Here is a 19,753-nt window from a genome sequence, read left to right on the forward strand (position 1 = left end):
AAACAGTCCAGTTTGTCGATATTCAAATTGTAAATCTTTAAAGTTAGAGTTCCCTTGAACTTCGTTGTACAGGGTTGAGACCTTGCGCCTTATATAAATACAACCATTCCACTTGAAATACCGGCAGTCATTGCGAAAGTTTTGTGATGTGGGGTTGGTTACTGCTCGTGGGCTGGGTTTGAGCATTCTGGCTTAGGATGCCGGTGAAAGTAGATGTGGTGCCACCGCCGCCTGCCAATTCTAAGCAACCGGGAGTAACAAAGTCCCTTCTATATAACGGCTCGCGTTTTCAAGGCTCACAAAAATCAAAAGGCAATAGTTACGACGTAGAAGTTATTTTACAGGTTAGTTCTACGCGTCAAACCCTATTACTACGTCGTTAGGATGGATCGTTTGCAGTTCATCCCTGGATGTCAACTCTATAAGAGATATCCACCTTCCCAAAATTCCTGACATTAGCACAAACCCCCTTTGAATGCGTCGAAAAACTTTACTACGATTTAATCGTACCACGAGATTCCAATATTCTAGAATGTCACAAAACCGCAAAACTATCATCTCACGTTTTTGTTTTTAGGTTAATTATGTGCAATATTGAACAGCAGTTCGAAGATTTTCATTTGATAAAAAGTACCATAGATTTAATTTTTGCACTATGTCAATTTTAGCATGTAGACGAAGAGAATAGCTACCTATGTGGGTACCTCAAAATCAAAGGGTTAACCGAAGAGTTCCCAACATTGACAACGTTTTTCGACGGCGAAATCATCTCCAAGAAATATCCTTTTCTTACTCGCAAGTGGGACGCTGATGAGGACGTTGACAAAAAACATTGGGTTAGTTTTTGGTCATCTGTTAGATTAGTTTACCTGAATTACCTGTTGATCTGTTTAAATTGCATAGCCATATAGAATAAGCTCAAAAATGTATTTAGGTATTTTTGGTTCTCAATTATCTACACTGTTTGGATCACTTGTTGATAACTGAATATTTTTCTTTATGCTTTATATCACAGCTTTAATGTTTCCGTTATGAAGTTGAGATAGCACAACAATTTTTTTCATAATTGCTGGTAACACAACATAATGTTTTGCAAATTTATCAGCAAAGTTGGTCTTGCTTCTTCTTTGTGATAAGCCTAGAATAACCAAAGATGATAGCAATATGCAACTATAAGCATGCATTTATTGCATGTCTTGGGTTGTTTTTTTAATAATTTTTCCAATAATTTTTTATTGAATTATCGTTATTTTTGCAGAGCAAATTCGAGTCTTTTTGCCAATATGCAAAGACCTTTAACTCTGATACGTTTGATTACGAAGCTTTAAAGGGAACAGACTTTGTTTTCATGAGATGGAAGGAGCACTTTTTAGTCCCAGATCACACGATCAAAGATATTAACGGCGCTTCCTTTGCTGGATTCTATTACATCTGCTTCCAGAAGTCTGCTGCATCTATCGAAGGCTACTATTACCATCGAAGTTCCGAATGGTGAGTTTTGTTTGTAGATCATTTCCAATGCTTATAGATTGTAATTTTAATTAATCCATTGTTCTAGGTATCAGTCATTGAATTTGAGACACGTTCCCGAACACAGTATACAGATATATGAATTCAGGTGAAAGTAATGCCAGCTTCTCAGCCCCAGTTGCCATCCTAAATCCAATTCCCTTTCCATGGCAGATAGATCTCACATGATAATCCCAAAACGAAAAATTGACAGTACTGTCGTAACAAATTTTAAAAATATTAATTTTTTAAACACGAGGCTGAGGAAATTGGCGCATTGGTTTATCATTTTATTCGCAACGTATAAGTCTGCATTGATACTGGTAAATAAAACAACGTTTACTTGCTTTAAGTTTATAAACAAAGGTAAGAAATGGACTGGTCGTTATTTATTGTGGAACGGTAGAGGAACAGAGTGCCTCGACGAGTGATACGCTTGCTTATTAATGATTAATTATACAAGTATTCATTGTAAGGTGTTTTATCGAAATAAATTAATTGATGGCTTTTATCAATTAAACACATACGTCTGTTATTATTTCATGCTGTTACATATTCTTCACAAAAAAACTATGATTTTGGAGTATGCGTTAGATTTTTGTTGAAAGCAGTAAATTGATTACTCAAAAACGCAAAGCTTATGAGCTCCTCTTGTAGTTGTTGTTGTTGTTATTAATAATATTATTATTATTTACTAAGTTATACTCGTAGTCTGTTTGTCACAAAATGTTGTTATTCATTGTTTTGATATCATGATTTATTTTACGTCTGTACATTCACGGAATAATATAATGAATTACATTATATCTGATCATGAGACTCAATGCTAGCAGAGGATATTTTTTTTCTTATGTTCGTTTTGATACAGTGTTGATGATGTGGAAGTCAATTATTTTATTAAACTGAAATGTTTTTTCATCATTTTTCGACTAGCATTGAAGCTTTGGATTTACTATGATCTGAAAGGAACTTAGATTTGTCACAGATTTGCAGCATGGTCATATAAGTTTTATAACCCATTTTACACATCACTTATCATTGAGAAATGAGAGAGCGCTTGTATGGGGGAAACTGATGAATTTTATAGCCATTTATTGCATCTAAGAATAATGAATTTCACAGTTGGTTTTCAAGTGGCTTAAATAATAGCTGCTTATAGATCTGATTAGATTTGTAAAATTGTTTTACATACATTTAATGTAGAGTTTACATAAAGATATGTGGCTCGCGAATTTACTGCAGAATAATAATCAAATTTGAATACCCTTCGAGAAAATTCAAAGCATAAATTGCAACGTTTATCTAGATTTAAACTATTTAAATATGTATTTTTAATAAAATTTGAAATTACGTCAACAAAATCGAATACCAGACACTCATGGATTTCAGAAACTGAAACATAATTCGTTCTTAGTAATACAGACTCATGAAATGATATGTATTTTTTAACTATTTCATATTAGGTGTGAAATTGAACTGCATTATTCCAGATTTTATATCTATGTAAAGCATCACTAATTACTAATTACATTGATTATTCATGTCCCAGTTGAATGTATAAGCAGTTACCTAAATATTAGTGGTGCATATAAGGTAGTCGAACTTCTCTATGATCTTATTGGTCACTATAAGATGTAATTTACTGTACACGTCGAATCAATAAATGTTTTGGAATTGTACTTTTCAGTAATACTCATTACTGAACCAACGTTTGTAAGATCAGATGTATAATCCAGACAATAACTTCTGTTTGTTGTATTTAGTCAATGTTTGTAAGAGAAATGTCTACAAGTAGTATGATAACAATTTTGATGACAATATTTGTCACAGATAGCCAGCAGTCATAACTCAAATTCAAGCAAAATATCACACTTTCATACAATGAAAATTCTGTTTAATTTACCCATAATTTTTTAATTATTACATACCACAGTATAATTATTATTCCTGAAATTAGGCAAGTGCGATAAATTTAGTTGTGCTGCAAGCTATCAATTTTTGCAGTAAGATCTGATTTTCATCGACCCTGTTCATTAGATACTGTTTGTTGTTACAGCAGCCTGTAGGCGCAAATTATTTGCCGATTCCTTGTTAGTTTTTTGAGGAACCCTATTCTTACAGGTAGTTGACCAGGAGTTGAGCCTTTTGTACTTAATTCTGCTGCTACGTCGAGTTTCTTTTTTATACCGCTTGGCATTACCAGATCTTGTATTTATGCTTGCTGCATCCTGCTACATATTAAAATATTTTTTTCCAATTTCTAAAGAAACTAATGATCCAAGTTGATCAAATTTCTATTCTTACCACTTCAGATCCTAGTACTCTAGAACAAAGTTGGCATAAGCACAGGGAGGGATCAGATATAGCAACTTTACTCCCATTCAAAGTAGACTCAAACCCAATAAATTTTGTATCGAAATTTAGCTTCGCTTCCATTAGATCTGTAAGGGATTGCTGTGCCATATTTAAAATGCTGGCAGAATTTTCCCTTTCCCCCCCTTTTGGGATTGGAAGGTCCAAAGATATCTGCGGTGAAGAACCGCGAGATACTTCTTCTAATGTACAGTCTGAATTCTGATTTTGTGTATGACTTGTGTGGTCTGTAGACATAGTAGGTTGTTCTCCACGAACTAGTGCTAAAGTAATCATCAGATTAACCACGGTAGCAAGACATGCTATATTTTGATTGCCTATTTATTTACCTATAAAATTTTGCAGTTGTTTGGTAAACGTTTTGTTATATTTTAAAAGTTCCTGGAACGCGATATCCAAAGTTTTATCAATGAAATATGTGCGCGCCAGAATGGATTGTTCCCAAGGCTCATTATCAACTGGCTTTGTGCCTAATATTCTCCACTGAGCTTGAGATATTTGCGCTTGCCATTCGACCGCACAATCTTCTAGTCTTTGGTTTGTGTCATTCACTAGGTCTATCACCTCTTTCAGCTGCCGAGGTATCGGTCCTCGGTCTCCTTCTTGATTTACTGTGCAAACCACGTCACTTGCAACCTCTAGTCTTCTTGCAGACATGTCAAATATTAATATAGCAATTGCTATAAGAAGCTACCTAACATAGACTCAAGGGACTCCAATAAATTCCATGAATTTTTTTTTTGACAATTCCAGGAATATATTGTGGAGTTGACACAAAGATAAATAAATAAAAAATTCTGGAAAATATATTTTATTGGTCAAACAAGAAAGTTATGAAATTATGATATCTTTTATTTAAAATAAAAGATGCATTGGTGTGAACTTGTGGTGTTGGGAATGAATAATGGTATGCTTTTTTAGTCGAAAATGTTCATTTTAATCATAGTAAATAATTATACAATATTGTTAGGTGCTAATATAATTTATGGACACAGAGTTGTATTGTTGCTTAAAGGTCCGAATTGTGTCTCGTATATAAATTTTCGATTTCAATTTCTGTTTACTTTGTATTTTGTAGCATGCAGCAAACAATTACTCTTCAACTTTTATTATGCTGATAATACTTTGCGATTCAAACTCATGATAGGCACTCACACTGGCTGTGATGGATTTTAAGACCAGTGAATTATCTGCAATGTTATTAAAATCGTCATGGATTCGTAAAAAATAATTAACCGATGGATAAACTTTGGTCAAATTGTGTTACTCAAAAATTTACAGGTATTAATAAATATGATAATTTTATATAGGTCATTGGAAACAAAAGGACGTAATGTGGAATACAGTTATGTAAATTTCGTGTAAATTGCAGTCGTTAGAGAAATACTTGCTTATCACGAAACATGTTATTGAAAAGATGGAGAAGATTTAATGTTCTTTATAAAGAAGCGTCGTTGAACGCGTTAAACGAGTCGTACGAAAAATAGTGGTGTACCAATAATTATACTTTTTTACATTTCGGCGGTATTGCAATAAAGCAAGAAGATTTACTTAAAACTTGTCTTATTTCAAATGGACGTCCACTTTTATGTTTATCGCGACATCTAATACATTGGCAGCGTCAACTCGATAAAATTTATTTCATGTGATTCCAATCATTCACATTTAATTACTTAATATATTGCTTTGCTTATACCTAATATAAGATTTACTAACAAAAAAAAAAATGTCTAATCGATTCTATATTTTACACTGCAACGACAATAAAACACGTACGCAAATACATCACCCGACCCATTCGACTTCCACAACTTAATGAATTAGCTTTTACTTCACCAAAGTGAACGATACTCATAGAGCTACACCAAAATTCTGATTCATAATTTCAAAAATTATAATTCAAGTCTCGCACTCTCATTAATCTGCGAGAAAATATTGTAAGTACAAAATTCAAAATGAATGTAGGGAAATTGTTAATTTTGTAACTTCTTTTTTTACTAGCTATTGACAATCCTGCAACTTTTTGGTACAAAATCTGTGTGACATGGATCAAAAGATTCCTCCAGATACCACAGAATATAGAAAATAATATTAAATTTCGATACACCAACGTATGTTACACTTCACATTCTCAATCACTGCGACCTGCATAATCCTTATATTATACAATGTCTAACTGAGACTATCTTAATTCTACCCTCAGGATATTTCACAAGAATTACGCCCCACACAATTCGTGCGAGAATCAGTTATGCTGCCTGGTGAACTGCCCGGAGTGGACAATCCATTATGACTTGCTCCTACAAACCGTAACTTACGATGATGAGAGCCCAGACTTTTACTGGAACTCATCGAACGGTTACCATTATAACGGAGTTGCGACGTAGTTGTCATTGCATACGATTTTAGATGAGACTTTATCGATGTTGGTAGAGGAAGTTGGTCTATACCATAAACCGTTGTACGAGCTACGATGGCACGACAAGCAAGTTCTTGTAGACTTAGAACTGAAATAATGAAGGTATTTATAATTATCAATTATAATGGAACTGTCAAGTGAATGAGCTCCTACTGATTACCTTTATTTGATCTCCACAGCCTTTCCATACCATTACGATGAAGCGCCATCCTGGAAAGTTCTGAGAAACTTTCCCGTATATTAAAATCGCATAAGGGTGAGACTTCGAAAAAAGCCATGCGGTTTTTGGCTGCATAGGCTTCCGCTTCTCGTTCTCCTATCTGCCTATTGAAAGCAAGATGTAGACGGTTGCCAACCAATACCTTTGGCACACCTGGTGCGTGCTGTAATCAAAACGATCAAGTAACAGGTAAAAATACATAACGTTACACATGTGTGTGGACTGATAATACACATCCAACTCTCAAGTTTGGTATATGTATACCAAAATGGAAAAATTGACCCACCTCTTCCACTTCTTTGAGCCATCGGTCAATGCCATCAAATGACCATTTATTTGTAATATCGTAGACTAGGAGGATCCCTTGGGCTCCTCGGGAGTAGGATCTGATGATGGTGCAGAATCTGCCTTGTCCAGAAGTATCCCAAAGTTGGAGTTTCACTCTTTTTCCATCAAGAAGAATGGTTGTAGTTTTGTAGGCTGTGAAAATTTCAGAGAATACAGTTTTTTCCAGCAAAGGAAAATATCAGACTAAAATATAATGAAAATAATGATCGAAATATCGCAAGACTCACCGCTGCCACTACAGAAAGGAGATTCGGCGGCACCGTCTTCGAGACCGCTAAGAATTTCTTGTTTTCCAACGTCGCTGTCACCGACCAAAAGGAATTTTAGAAGATAATCGTACTGTTTTTCTTGACGAGGTTTTGTACTGGCTTCTCCCGCAGCCATAATATCCTCGTTTCACAAATATTACGCATACTGCACACGACCCTTTGAGCGGTCGTCCCCGTCTCCTTCTATAGCTTGTACTGAAATTACGTTGGGATATTTACAAATGATAGTAATTAGCACTCAGCAATCAGTAACATTCACTGTTTGGTTATTCCGCACACATCTGTACTACTTTTTAGCAGAATCATAACAAAACAAGACACCACAGTATTTAAAATGTCGGGGCTTTAGCAAGTACAGAAGTGTGACAGTAGAGACCAAATAGACAGACCGCGAATATTGGGTTACAGTGCCGGAGTTTCTCATGGTAAAAGATCACGAACATCAAATAATTGAGCGCATATGTTGAACTTTTTTGAATTTGTTCATCATTTAATGATTCTAGTAGATATATTTATCATAATAACCTTTCCAAAACAAGTGTGATAAACGTCAAACGTGAATTTTTTAATTCAAGAGATTCTAATCCCACGTCTGGCGGGTTATTTCTTCGCCGATTTGTGAAAGGCGGTTAAACAGTGCGCGGGTAGAGGGCGGGAGGATATCAAGGACCTCTACACGACGAGATGAACACTTAAAAAACGAATAGGGCGTACGTCGACGCCGGGAAACCGAGGAGTGCCGGCCGATTGGCGATTGGACGACGGGATAGCGAGAGGACACGAAGTTGGAGTACGACATCGAAAGAATACGAAAGTACGAACTAGTACGAACACAAACGACGCGATCGAGAGTCGTGGAATGACTTATCGTTCGTCTCCTCGATATTTCACATGGTTTTACGTGCTTTTCTATCCTGAAAGTGACGAAAAACGCTAAAATAACAAGGTAAGAATGATCCGCGAGTGTTTTAATTATTGTTTATCAACCATTGTACGATATTTATCGGGTTTATATCGATGGGGCGAATGACACACAGTGTGGATAGGCGTGTAGGACGTGGGAGCCGAACACACTGACAATAAACAGGCATGCAGTTCGGGCAGTCAGTTGTGGTCGCTGTGCGGTAGTTACTTTGCTAGCCTGTGTTAACATTCACGTTTCTACGTACCGTACACGGGTTCGGCGTTCATTCAAGAATTTTTTTAATTGACCCACTAATAGTGGGATACCGTTCGTCGTGATGAGCCTTATTGCGTTATTGTGAACCATTGTTGTGTGTATACAAATATTTTTTTTTCATATTTATCTGTACTATCCCGCAGGAATATGTTGAAATTTATCAGAGGAAAGGGTCAGCAACCTACAGCTGAGCGTCAGAAGCTGCAGAAGGACCTCTTTGCCTTCAGGAAGGTAATAAATCTATCATTAATGTCTATATTCATTCAATTATCCTCCCTGTATACTACATTTAATCCAACATTCTTTGATATTGAGCTGCAATTCTACAGTGCTTCGTATACGCAGGCATCTGCACACTGTCATGTGGCTTAATTTTGCCTAATTGTTGAATTTTTCATTAATCGACTACCTATCGTTACATCTTCTAAGATTATAGTTTATCGTACACAACAATTCTTCAGGTATTTTGGATTGTATGATATAAATCAACAATTGCCACTTTGTTGTTTTTCCATTCATTGAAAGTGATGAAGACTTCAGGAAACTATGACCAATATTCAATAGTATCATCTTGATTAATTTTACAATGAAAGTTTGGTTCTGTTACAAACAGTTTTCTGAGTAATCGATGATTGCGATTTGTTTGGATATTGTAACTATCGAGTTTTCCTGGTATAAAAAATACTCATTTTACATTTATCAGCCGCTGGCAGAGATCTATCTTATCACAAAACTCTGTGCAAACAAAATGATAAGACGCCCTGCCCTTATAACTAATATTTACCTCTGCACATATACGTGATCTATACCATTATCGATGTATGTGTGTAACTATAGGTATGAAAAATAGCTCAATTTTTGTACTTTCTATTGTGGAGTTGCTCTTTTTTGTTCTTTTATCTGCATCATTTGTTGCAGAGAATGAGTGGTACAAAATACATTGTCGGCAAATACTAGGCTAGTTACCTAGTTGCAGAATCATTATTGATTTATCAGCGTTAGTTTTACCTGTTCTGCCGTAATTAATGTTTGGCAAATATTTTTAAAAATAAATGTACAAAATTGCCAAACTCATATCTGAATCGTGCTCCGATTTCTTATCTATGATGTACTTGTAGCTCCTTTGATGACTCATAAAATCTCTGATCCCTTGTACTACCACGTTGTATTTGGCTGATTCTGAGAGGTACAGCCATTCAACCTCGTGTATGTGTATTGAATTGCAAAATGAAAACACAATTAAACTTGAGTCTCAATTAACAGAGACAAAATCAGATCCAAATGCCTTTCATTCAAACAAACCTGTACTGTGATATCGCATTCAGTTCAATTTCAAACTTTGAATTATGTAAGGAGTTTTATATTGCAGAATGTCATTTGTAAAAATAGAACCTATACTATTCCATCCATCTCCAATATTTAATCCAAGCCACTTGAAAGTAATTAAGCCAGTTAGATGGTAGCATTTTCAAATTGTGTGTGATAAGTTTGTGTATACTCGATTTAGATCAACCTGACTGATGAATTCTGTGTCAGGGCTTAATTTTTTTTTTAGATATAGCTTAACACTTTTTTCTATCTCTTTTTTGTTTGATAAAGATGTCTAGCCATATTAGGGTTGTCCAAAAATGAATCATCATTCTCATTACTCGCATACCATTGCTGTAATCTGATAGGAAATTCCCAGAAAGTAGGAAAAATCGTCAGCTTATTTATAATAGATTCCATGACGACATCATTCATTGTATAATTACCTTTCTTTCAGACCATACAGCATGGTTTTCCAAATAAGCCCACTGCGTTCGCATGGGACCCCAGCTTGAGGCTCATGATAATCGGTACTGCGTCTGGAGCCATTAAAGTGTATCCTTTTAATTATGGTGATGAAAATGGAGTCCCCATTTGTTTTCACTTCTTGTCCCAGTTCTCAAAACATTTTACCTGAAACGTTATGTTCTTAGAAAAGCTCAATCATTTTTTCAAGATACTGGAGTAGGCTGGGACTTTGATTTTTATTAGACTTCATAAAAGATTACCGCAGTCATATTTTTCAGAATTGTTTATCAATTCTTCTGCTAAACACGGTTTTTTCTATGCTTGCTATTTCCTTAGCGTACATGTTATGCTGTCACAGATTTGGTAGACCAGGTGTTGAATTTTATGGGCAACATACGACAGAAAGTGGGGAGAATGCTGTCACCAAAATCATCGCACTTCCCAATGAGGTAAGTCTGCTTCTTGTTCATGTAGATATTAGTGGCTTTTTTTCTCTGCTACCTCTACACTCTCTATAGGTGTAAATGTTTATATACAAAGCACAATCGTCATGATAATTAAATGAGCCAAGGGAGTTGAAAATTAAAATTAAAATAAAGAAAAAAAATAAAAACAATAATTACTGCTGACGCCACAAAGTGGAAGCTTTGAGCTGTGAACTGTTGTCATAAAAGTCACACGTGCACCAAGGTATGTAATCTGATATTTCTTGCGCTCGCGATCACCACATAAAGTTACATAAGCCAGTTAGCATGCAGGGGTGTATTACATATGTGCTATTCACATACTGTATCATGTATACTGTGTTTATAAATGTGTAAATTTTTTTCCCAATTCGTAGTTCCAATCAAATCCACTTATTCTTTTGATTGGATAATCGTTTATATATGTAACAAAGAAATGCTGTGATAAATAAATTGCATTTTTTTTACACAGGGACGAGTTGTCTCACTTTGCGACGACAATTCTCTTCACTTGTGGGAGATCAATGAGAGTTCTTTGGTCGAAACTAAGTCTCTTTCTCTCGAAGGAAAGCTCAAAAAAATATCTGCAATGTGTCTGGAATCCAACGGGGATCATCTTCTATTGGGGACCGAAGGGGGAAATATTTATTTGTTGAATCTTAAGACATTCACCATGTCTGATAATATTATTTATCAGGATGTAGTGATGCAGAAGTAAGTATAATTATGTATCAAGATAAAAGTGTACCTAATTTGAAGAATGCCAGTTAAGGTCCTTATCAAGGCTATGAAAACCTAGATACTAATTGGGCTGATTATTCACTTAGTGACATCGGTTTGTGACTAATATATCCTAGCTGATTCAAATCTTCAATTCATTTGATTTTTTTCTTTAAAAATTGGAGGCATAATATGTGTACAATTGTTCAGTGTCCCGGAGGATTACAAAATTAATCCTGGAGCAGTTGAGGCAATAGCTGAGCAGCCTGGGCATCCGGATAATATTCTTATTGGATATAATCGCGGATTGATGGTTCTGTGGAACAAGGCTACACCTGGGGCTCAACAAGTGAGTTAAAAAGTATTATTGCTGATACTGTTCAATGTACTGATCGATCATTATTCCGTCAATGACAAGATTAGCTAACCAGTTATCAATGTTTGAATTTGAAATAATGAAACAGTTTTTTCCACTTAAGCTGGATTAAAAAACTCTTCAGTTGTACTTTTGAATGATAAGAAAACGATTGATGTTTGACGACAGATGTTTTACTGTTAAATATGCCCTGTCAATGTGCTAAGAAAATTATGTGCATATGTAATACCAGCATTTTTAATGTTTAATTGCTACAATTAATGAGACATTCGGGGCCTCAAATTATATAATTGAACAATAATGGTCATTAGCTAATAATTATTTCAATGTCCGAGTATCGAGTAGACGGTCAAAGATTAAATAGATCAATTGTACAACTTATTGCTGGTACCGCTTTTTCTTACTGTTGTTTGTGTCTTTCGTGGTTTCGGTGAACGCGTCCAGCTGATGGGTTTGTTTTCGCGTGCGCAGACATTCGTCTCCACGCAACAGCTGGAATCTGTGTACTGGCTCTCTGAGACACGATTTATATCTTCACATAACGACGGATCTTATGCATTCTGGAGTGCCGGGAATGACACTGTACCGGAATCTACAACTCTCTACGGACCTTTCCCCTGCAAAGCTGTCTCAAAAATACTAGCTCATCCAATTAGCGAGTAAGTTGATCGATGAAATAATTCAACCAATGTCATACTACCATTTTGCATCGCATCAAGTTGCAAGTCTGTCATTGGCATGGGGTTCCTCATTCGTTCAAAAGTAAAATTGAATTTTTACAGTGAGGATGAAATTATTTTATTCTCCGGTGGAATGCCTCGCGCGAGTTACGGGGACCGACACACTATAACGGCTATGACTAAAGAGAAACATGTTGTCTTCGACTTTACTTCAAAGGTAATCGATTTTTTCACCGTCATGCCCAAAGCAGATGAAGATAGCAAGGGTGGTCTGCAGACCCCGGAAGCTTTGATAGTTCTAGCTGAAGAAGAACTAGTTGCTATCGACTTGACGAATCCAGACTGGAAAATGATGGCTTTGCCGTATTTGGTATCTTTGCATGCAAGCGCGGTAAGAAAACAGATTAAAGAAAAGCGTTTTTCTACTGGTGAAAAACTCTTCACCTAAGAGTTATTCATTTTTTTATTCTGCTCAGGTAACTTGCTCACAACACGTGCCTAACGTTCCGCAAGAATTGTGGAACTCTATCACAGCTGCGGGAAAAGCTCAAACAGAACATTTGTACTCTGAAAAAACATGGCCAATCGACGGCGGTCTAATTCTATGTAAAAAACCTGCAAATCCAGATAAACCAGCCAATAACGAACTGCTTTTGACTGGACACGAAGATGGAACCGTCAGATTTTGGAATGCATCTGATGTCGCTCTTACGCCTCTATATAAGTATAATTCGTCCATTTTATTCACTGGGGAGCATTTGGATGTGCTCGAACAGCCACCAGAAGATGAGGAGGATGAATGGCCACCTTTTAGAAAAGTTGGCACGTTTGATCCTTACTCGGACGACCCTCGTTTAGCTGTTAAAAAAGTGTTGCTTTGTCCTCTTTCTTCGACGCTAGTCGTGGCTGGCACAGCGGGCCACGTTATTACTGCCGTTATTTCGTCAGAACCAGTGAATAAAGAAATCAAAGCGGTTACTATGAACATAGTCAATGATCGAGATGGCTTTGTTTGGAAGGGGCACGATCAGCTCCCCGCGAGATCAACTAGTATATCGTTTGCTACCGGATTCCAACCACAGAATCTGTTACAACTCCATCCACCTGCTGCTGTTACTGCCCTTGCTCTACACAGCGAATGGGGACTTCTAGCTGCTGGAACAGCGCACGGATTAGCTCTTTTTGATTACATCAGATCGAAAACAGTCAGTGTCAAGTGCACCTTGAATCCAAATGGTAAGTGCCCAGATCAACAGTATTTTTGGCATCGTATGTGGTCGAATCATCAAGTAACTTGAGACTCACAACTTCAGATTTGACTGGCGCGGGAGATACGCCGATATCTCGGAGAAAATCGTTCAAGAAATCATTGAGAGAGTCATTCAGAAGACTGAGAAAAGGGAGATCGCAACGGCGAACAAATACGGGTAGCCCTACTGCCCCTGATAAAAAGAAAGAACCGTAAGTCTTGATATTCTTGAACCTGCAACTAAATTTATAACATCAAATACATAGATCCTAATTCTGTCTAGACCAACTCCCGCATCTTCTCCAATTGGAGATATTTCTTCAGCTGAAGCGAAACCTGTAGAGAGACAAATAGAAGCAAGACCTGTAGATGATTCCCTAGGTTCAATGGTTCGCTGTTTGTATTTTGCCCGTAGCTACATAATTAGCAGTAAGTATCGATTACGTGTGGATCCAAAATACTCAGAGTAATACGTCCCACTTTCGTCTTTATTGATCCATAAAATTTTTCCAGTGCAAAATACAACTCCGACTCTTTGGGCGGGCACAAATAATGGAACAGTTTATGTTTTCACTTTGGCAATTCCTGCGGGAGTCAGGCGAACTGAAGAAGATGTAAATTGTACTCTTGGTAAAGAAATACAGTTGAAACATCGAGCGCCTGTTATTGCGATAACCATCTTGGATGGATCTAGTGTTCCTTTGCCCGAGCCATTTGAAGCAGAGAAAGGAGTGACACCAGGTCCCGATATGGCATCACCTCACAGAGTAGTGATTGCGAGTGAAGAACAATTCAAAATTTTCAATCTACCTTCCTTAAAACCCTTCTGCAAGTACAAGTTGACTGCACATGAAGGATCCAGAGTGAGAAAAACCGGATTTGCTAAGTTCAGCTGTGCTGTAGAGCCAGCGGGTACACACGAAGAAACGTGTTTGCTCTGCCTCACAAATTTAGGAGATTGTCTTTTGCTCAGCGTTCCGGATCTTCGAAGGCAGCTGAATGCAGCTGCGATAAAGAGAGAGGACATCAAGTAAGTTTTTGGGAGTGGCCTGAATTTCTCGAGTCTCTCAAACACCAAATTTCATGAAAATTCTCATTTCAGCGGTATTTCTTCACTGACATTCACCAAAGCTGGAGAAGCGTTGTATCTCCATTCTAGTTCGGAACTACAAAGAATTTCGTTGTCTGCGACTCGAATTACGAAGGCTCATTGCGCGTTAAATTTACCACCGAATGCTCGAGCTACAGAGGCGCCGGCGGACGAAGTTAGGGAAGAAGGAAAAGTGGAAGGGATCCCGGAAACAGACGGAGAAACTCAGGGTAGCCATCCTGTTGCAGCGCCTCGCACCCTTTCGGAGAATGGTACTCTGGGGTCAAGTGAGTATACAATGAATTAATATATCCAGTGAACTTAGACGTTTAAGAAATATCTGAAATATGTGAGTAACTGTATATTTGTGAGTATTCGTGCTTTTCTGTGTCTTCTATTGTTTTTGCTAATCTAAATTCTCTGACAAAACCTTCAGCTGTCGAAACATCTAATCAGCTTATGTTTCTCGCGTTAAATACTCACATTTCTCATCATTTTGTGCCCTTGTTTCGAATCTTACCACATATATTTTAGCTGGTGAAGAATCTTCTAAAGAACCTTCTCTTCGACCAGCTGCCAGTACCTCGGAGGTCAATGGAGATGATGATCGCAACGATCTAAGTTCAATTGGGGACATAACAATTGACAGTGTCAAGGACCATTTGCTGTAAGTTTTCTCTTGTGAGTGATAAAATATCCTCTGTGTATATCATTGAGACGGTCTGGGTTGGGTGCCCAGTGATTGAACATGCAATCTTTAAATATCGTCACTGAAACTATGTGCTTGTCTGGAACTAGATATGATTTGTTTTGCACCAATGTATTCATTTAGATTACAAATAGCCAAATCATAAGTTAGTTTTCTATGAAATTAAAGATTTGCTAATAATTTTATTTTTTCCTGTCAGTCTGTGGATGTTCATCTAATTTTACTTCAATATGATTTATTATATCGTAATTTTTTGGTTGCAAGTTGATTTAGGTTGCGAAGCTAATTGTTGTCCTTTTCTTTGTGTACTTGCCGTCCTCTGGCAGTAACAGTTCACTTTTCAGAAATGCAACATCCTCTGAGGATTTGCACAGCCGGTTAGCTGGCCTGAAAATGGAAGTTACTTCCCGCACCTCTGAAATATCTACTCAAAATCAGTCATTAGTGGTAAAAACTACGACAGTCATTACCCAAGCTTCTAGCAACGGAACAAGCAATGGGGACGTTGAACAAAATCAGTCAAACGATGTCCAGCAGCTCAACAGTGAGTTATCATCCATAAACATATTAGAATTATCACCAGATTCATCTCGATGAGATTATACCAATTTTTCAATGTTAGATTTCCTTCTGGTATCATTTATTCAATTTTTGTTTATTTTTTTTTGTCTTTAATTATCAGTATTTTTCAGGTGACAACACAGTTTTGTTTCTTTATTAATTTTTTTCTGATTTGAATAACTGAAAATTGTGTCTCACGTGTATCATTTATCGTGTTTTACTTGCTTTTATCGTTTTTCCTGTGACGTTTTGGTTATTGTTTTCGTCCTAATATTGCCTAGGCACCACGGTAGAGCGAGAAATTTCAAGTGGGACAGAGACTACAACAACACATGCAACGATTACGCTGCCCCCAAATGTCGAGGTCAGCTACAACACAAAGTTAAAAAACAAAAAACAAAAATTTCAAAAGGTTCTCTCTACTAACAAACCTGTTGTGATATTCTATTTTGTTTTCCGCCTCTTTACTGATTTATTGTGGCATTAATACTCTAGATGCTTTCCGGTAGAGAGAATTGAATAATGTGGTGGCTTTTTTTACTAACGAAAAAATTTTATTGACTTTTTAACATTATTTCATTGAACAATTTTGATGAGTAATTCTATCGGTGTTGGTGCATAATTGGGAGCAAAGATTCATATTGAGCAATCGAAACTTTCGATGTATATTATGTTTTGCAACATCATTTACTCCATATTGCAGATTAGCGCAGCAGATTTAGCTAATCTTGAAGTAACTACGACAACGGTGACAACTGAAAAGTCCAAGGCACCACTGGCAAGGCCCGAAGAAGTAGGATCTTAGAGTTTACGACTGTTGTTGGAGTTCTGAAAAAGAGTAAGGTACGCAGAGAAGCAGATTATAGTTAGATACACTCAATAACGTTGTACGCAGCGGCTAGCTACAAGTTTGTACACAATACCGTAGATTTTTAAAAAAATCTAGAACATTAACTGGCGTTCACTTTCTTAATTGAAATCAATATTTTACACCAGTGCTGTATAGTGTGTAATGTGCAGCTATAACGAAAAATGATAACGGCTATCTTCCTAACTACACATTCTTTTACCACTTTATATCGTCACCATTCATTAGAAATATTCCATAATTTGCTTTCTAATTTTTATGTTTGGTTCCAACGTAGATAATATTCTTTTTTTTTTCATTTTTTCTTTTACCTTCTTCTTAAGTTATTTCCCGAAATTGTGTTGAACTAATAATATAAATAATTACAAAAATTCATGTCAGTGCTCTTCTCTCTAATATGCTGTTGTTGTACTTAAGACTGTAGTCTGCTATGGTTGTTGATAAACAATTATCAAATTATACGCATTAATTTATATAACAATATTAATACAAGCAAAATCAATTTGTTGCATTTAATTTTTCTATTCAAACTGTCTATGCAGAACGCGCATTGAATATGTTTTCTAACGATCATTGGGATACAGGTAGTGCTCTCATTGTCGCATAATTCAGTATATGAAACCATAAACTATTTTAGTTACAATCAATATCAAATTGATGCTGAAAGTCTGGCCTAAAGAAAAACAAGAACAAAAACGAAAAAACTGTTTGTATTTTACTATTTTTGAGTTGATTGTACAATAATAGGCATAATTATATGTTATTTGGAGCCACAGTGGATAGCGAATAGAGTTAAACAAGTTTTTATTACAATAGTCTATGAACTTTATACTTTGTTTCTGTTAACTGGATAGTAAAATACCTACTATGCCAAATAGAAATTACTATAACTGGAAAATTTTAAAACACAGTGTTTTAATTGTGTTTGAATTTTTAAAACACTGTATAGAATGAATATACATCACAGATTGTGAGAAAGGCAGCCATATCGTAGCATTAATAATGGTAATGATAATAATTTTAATAATAATAATAATAATATTAATAATTTTCATTTTCTCCGGAGTGACAATGCGACTTAAACCGTCTGCAGTATTCTAAATGTTTCAATTACATATTAAGCTCAATCTTGGAAGAGATGTTTGAAAATAAAAAAGAGAAATTGAAAAAAATTCTTATCACGGATTTGATCAGTCAAATGAAAGATAGCTACTTAATAAATATATTTTTTTTAGAAGCAACTTGCAAGATGGCTTTCAAAACGAGCAGCAACATACACTTTGAAAATATATTTTTTATTGATGTTGTTTAATCTTTAAGTTTTCACCCTGATTTGTGAAACTAGATTTTTATCGTTGATATATGAATACGTTCTTCCTTCGCTTTTCCGTTTTTATAGGTACAATAATTCAATTATAATTCATTTTTGTTTTTATCAATGTTGAAGTTGATTATGCGCTAAGATTGTGTTCATATGACATAGTAGAATTCTCTTCTGATTTGGTTTACGTTCAGGTATTGAAGAATAAAATCCATCATTTTTCATTTGTATATTATTATTATTATTTTTTTCTTTTTTATGGATACAGTTCAACATTATGCAAATGTTTGGTATATTTATATTCTATAATCGGTGGAGGACACAGCATATTATTTTAACCCCTAATTTCGAATGTTATGTTTAATGAATGCCCATTAAATCACTGCTAAATGTAATCTTTTGTAATCTTCACTCGTATTAGTATTTGCCCATTTTATTTTATATCTCGCATAAGATGCGCCGGACATACATACATCATTTCGTTCATTTCTTATCCTAATAGGCATAATTTATTGATCTTCAAAGTTTTGATGAATTTTTACCATAGCAAGGTCGTTTACAACTAACATATGAAAGCATTCGATTTGAGGTAGATATTTTGTGGATGAAGAAAATAATTTAAATACGCAAAAAAATTGCCCTGCATTAAAAGATTATAAATATATATATATATATGTTTTTTTTTTGTCCATTATTTGTAGTTCTAAAAAATTAACAGACTTTTTATTCCCTATTTGCAAGTTTGATATGAAGTAAATTTAAATAATTAAGTAATGTGGTTTTTTAATGAGATCAAGAATTTACGTGGGGCCTTTGTAGATAGATTTTAATTATCTAATTATCTTAAATGAATAATTAATGAATTAATAATTACTATTATATCATATATTATTATAGTTTAATTATTGATAAGATAAAGAAATATTCTGTATTACTAATTTTAATACGAAATTCAATGGATATATTCATTAAAAAAAAACCACAAAAAAAACAAAAAAAAACATTAACAATCGGTTTATCCACAATTTATAAGATAATCTGTTCGTTTCGTAATCATAAAACTTTTTGTTACACAAATATTCACGGTCAAAAATTTATTATAAAAACTAAAATATTAAACCAACATAAACTTGTCGAAAATTTTAAGGCAATGCACGGTATACAAAGAAATTGAACATGACACTACCTCCAGGCTAGATTATAAAGATTTGTAATTCCATTGACGTTTATACGTATTAACTTATTTGAGGATTACTCCAGTTCAAACTTGACAAATTCATTGGTAGATTTTTTTCTACGGCTTATCTATAACCGACTACATAAAACATCACTTTAATCCTAACAATAAACGCCTTTAAGAAGAATAAAAGATTATAATGTACTTTCTTCATACATTGTTAACCTGTTCATTTTATACTTGATATTTATCTAAGGAAATCAATACATCCGTATGATGGGAATAATTCAGGCTTTTATGAATTCTCAATAGCCGATTGACGAATGATGAATTTTTCAAATGATTAGCGCAGAACGCGCGGGGTAGATTCAATTGTCAATTGTTGAATGGTGGCGGTATCGGGTGGAGATTCAGCTTACTAATACCATGGAGGAAAAGAAGCGG

The 19,753-nt window shown here is 35.4% G+C and overlaps 3 protein-coding genes across 10 annotated transcripts; 2 read left to right on the forward strand and 1 right to left on the reverse strand.

The window, feature by feature from the left end:
* Positions 1 to 109: 109 nt before the first annotated feature.
* On the forward strand, positions 110 to 2,033 carry LOC105693861 (glucose-induced degradation protein 4 homolog). The gene is made up of 4 exons (XM_012414072.3): positions 110 to 344; positions 669 to 836; positions 1,259 to 1,491; positions 1,559 to 2,033. The coding sequence occupies exons 1-4, from the start codon at positions 198 to 200 to the stop codon at positions 1,620 to 1,622; spliced, it is 612 nt and encodes a 203-aa protein (XP_012269495.1). The 5' UTR covers positions 110 to 197; the 3' UTR covers positions 1,623 to 2,033.
* Positions 2,034 to 4,795: 2,762 nt separating this feature from the next.
* On the reverse strand, positions 4,796 to 7,507 carry LOC105693759 (ras-related protein Rab-40C). The gene is made up of 4 exons (XM_012413885.3): positions 7,097 to 7,507; positions 6,808 to 7,001; positions 6,462 to 6,684; positions 4,796 to 6,389 (listed from the first exon to the last, which is right to left on the reverse strand). The coding sequence occupies exons 1-4, from the start codon at positions 7,251 to 7,253 to the stop codon at positions 6,082 to 6,084; spliced, it is 882 nt and encodes a 293-aa protein (XP_012269308.1). The 5' UTR covers positions 7,254 to 7,507; the 3' UTR covers positions 4,796 to 6,081.
* A 273-nt stretch (positions 7,508 to 7,780) lies between these two features.
* On the forward strand, positions 7,781 to 19,501 carry LOC105693795 (lethal(2) giant larvae protein homolog 1). 8 transcript variants are annotated; one of them, XM_048653512.1, is made up of 17 exons: positions 7,784 to 8,084; positions 8,462 to 8,549; positions 10,084 to 10,181; positions 10,453 to 10,543; positions 11,031 to 11,272; positions 11,489 to 11,627; positions 12,099 to 12,313; positions 12,437 to 12,725; positions 12,811 to 13,570; positions 13,648 to 13,795; positions 13,867 to 14,012; positions 14,097 to 14,613; positions 14,686 to 14,960; positions 15,247 to 15,340; positions 15,727 to 15,926; positions 16,225 to 16,307; positions 16,647 to 19,501. In XM_048653512.1, the coding sequence occupies exons 2-17, from the start codon at positions 8,466 to 8,468 to the stop codon at positions 16,746 to 16,748; spliced, it is 3,483 nt and encodes a 1,160-aa protein (XP_048509469.1). In that variant the 5' UTR covers positions 7,784 to 8,084; positions 8,462 to 8,465; the 3' UTR covers positions 16,749 to 19,501. The 8 variants fall into 8 exon arrangements, with proteins under 8 accessions (XP_012269378.2, XP_048509469.1, XP_012269377.2 ...); XM_012413952.3 differs by having other exon boundaries at positions 7,788 to 8,084; positions 15,709 to 15,926; XM_012413950.3 differs by having other exon boundaries at positions 7,789 to 8,084; positions 15,208 to 15,340.
* The last annotated feature ends 252 nt before the right edge of the window (positions 19,502 to 19,753 follow it).

Source organism: Athalia rosae, chromosome 4 (genome assembly GCF_917208135.1).
Source record: "Athalia rosae chromosome 4, iyAthRosa1.1, whole genome shotgun sequence".
Taxonomy (NCBI): Eukaryota; Metazoa; Arthropoda; class Insecta; order Hymenoptera; family Athaliidae; genus Athalia; species Athalia rosae.

Coding starts and splice junctions, on each gene's coding strand:
- LOC105693861 (XM_012414072.3), top strand. CDS start 198: ATGCCGGTGAAAGTAGATGTGGTGCCACCGCCGCCTGCCAATTCTAAG. Junction 345..668: donor ACGTAGAAGTTATTTTACAG/GTTAGTTCTACG, acceptor TGTCAATTTTAG/CATGTAGACGAAGAGAATAG. Junction 1,492..1,558: donor TACCATCGAAGTTCCGAATG/GTGAGTTTTGTT, acceptor CCATTGTTCTAG/GTATCAGTCATTGAATTTGA.
- LOC105693759 (XM_012413885.3), bottom strand. CDS start 7,253: ATGGCTGCGGGAGAAGCCAGTACAAAACCTCGTCAAGAAAAACAGTAC. Junction 6,685..6,807: donor GGCTCAAAGAAGTGGAAGAG/GTGGGTCAATTT, acceptor TTTTGATTACAG/CACGCACCAGGTGTGCCAAA. Junction 6,390..6,461: donor GCTGTGGAGATCAAATAAAG/GTAATCAGTAGG, acceptor TCATTATTTCAG/TTCTAAGTCTACAAGAACTT.
- LOC105693795 (XM_012413948.3), top strand. CDS start 8,466: ATGTTGAAATTTATCAGAGGAAAGGGTCAGCAACCTACAGCTGAGCGT. Junction 14,013..14,096: donor CCGTAGCTACATAATTAGCA/GTAAGTATCGAT, acceptor AAATTTTTCCAG/TGCAAAATACAACTCCGACT. Junction 14,961..15,207: donor GAATGGTACTCTGGGGTCAA/GTGAGTATACAA, acceptor CATATATTTTAG/CTGGTGAAGAATCTTCTAAA.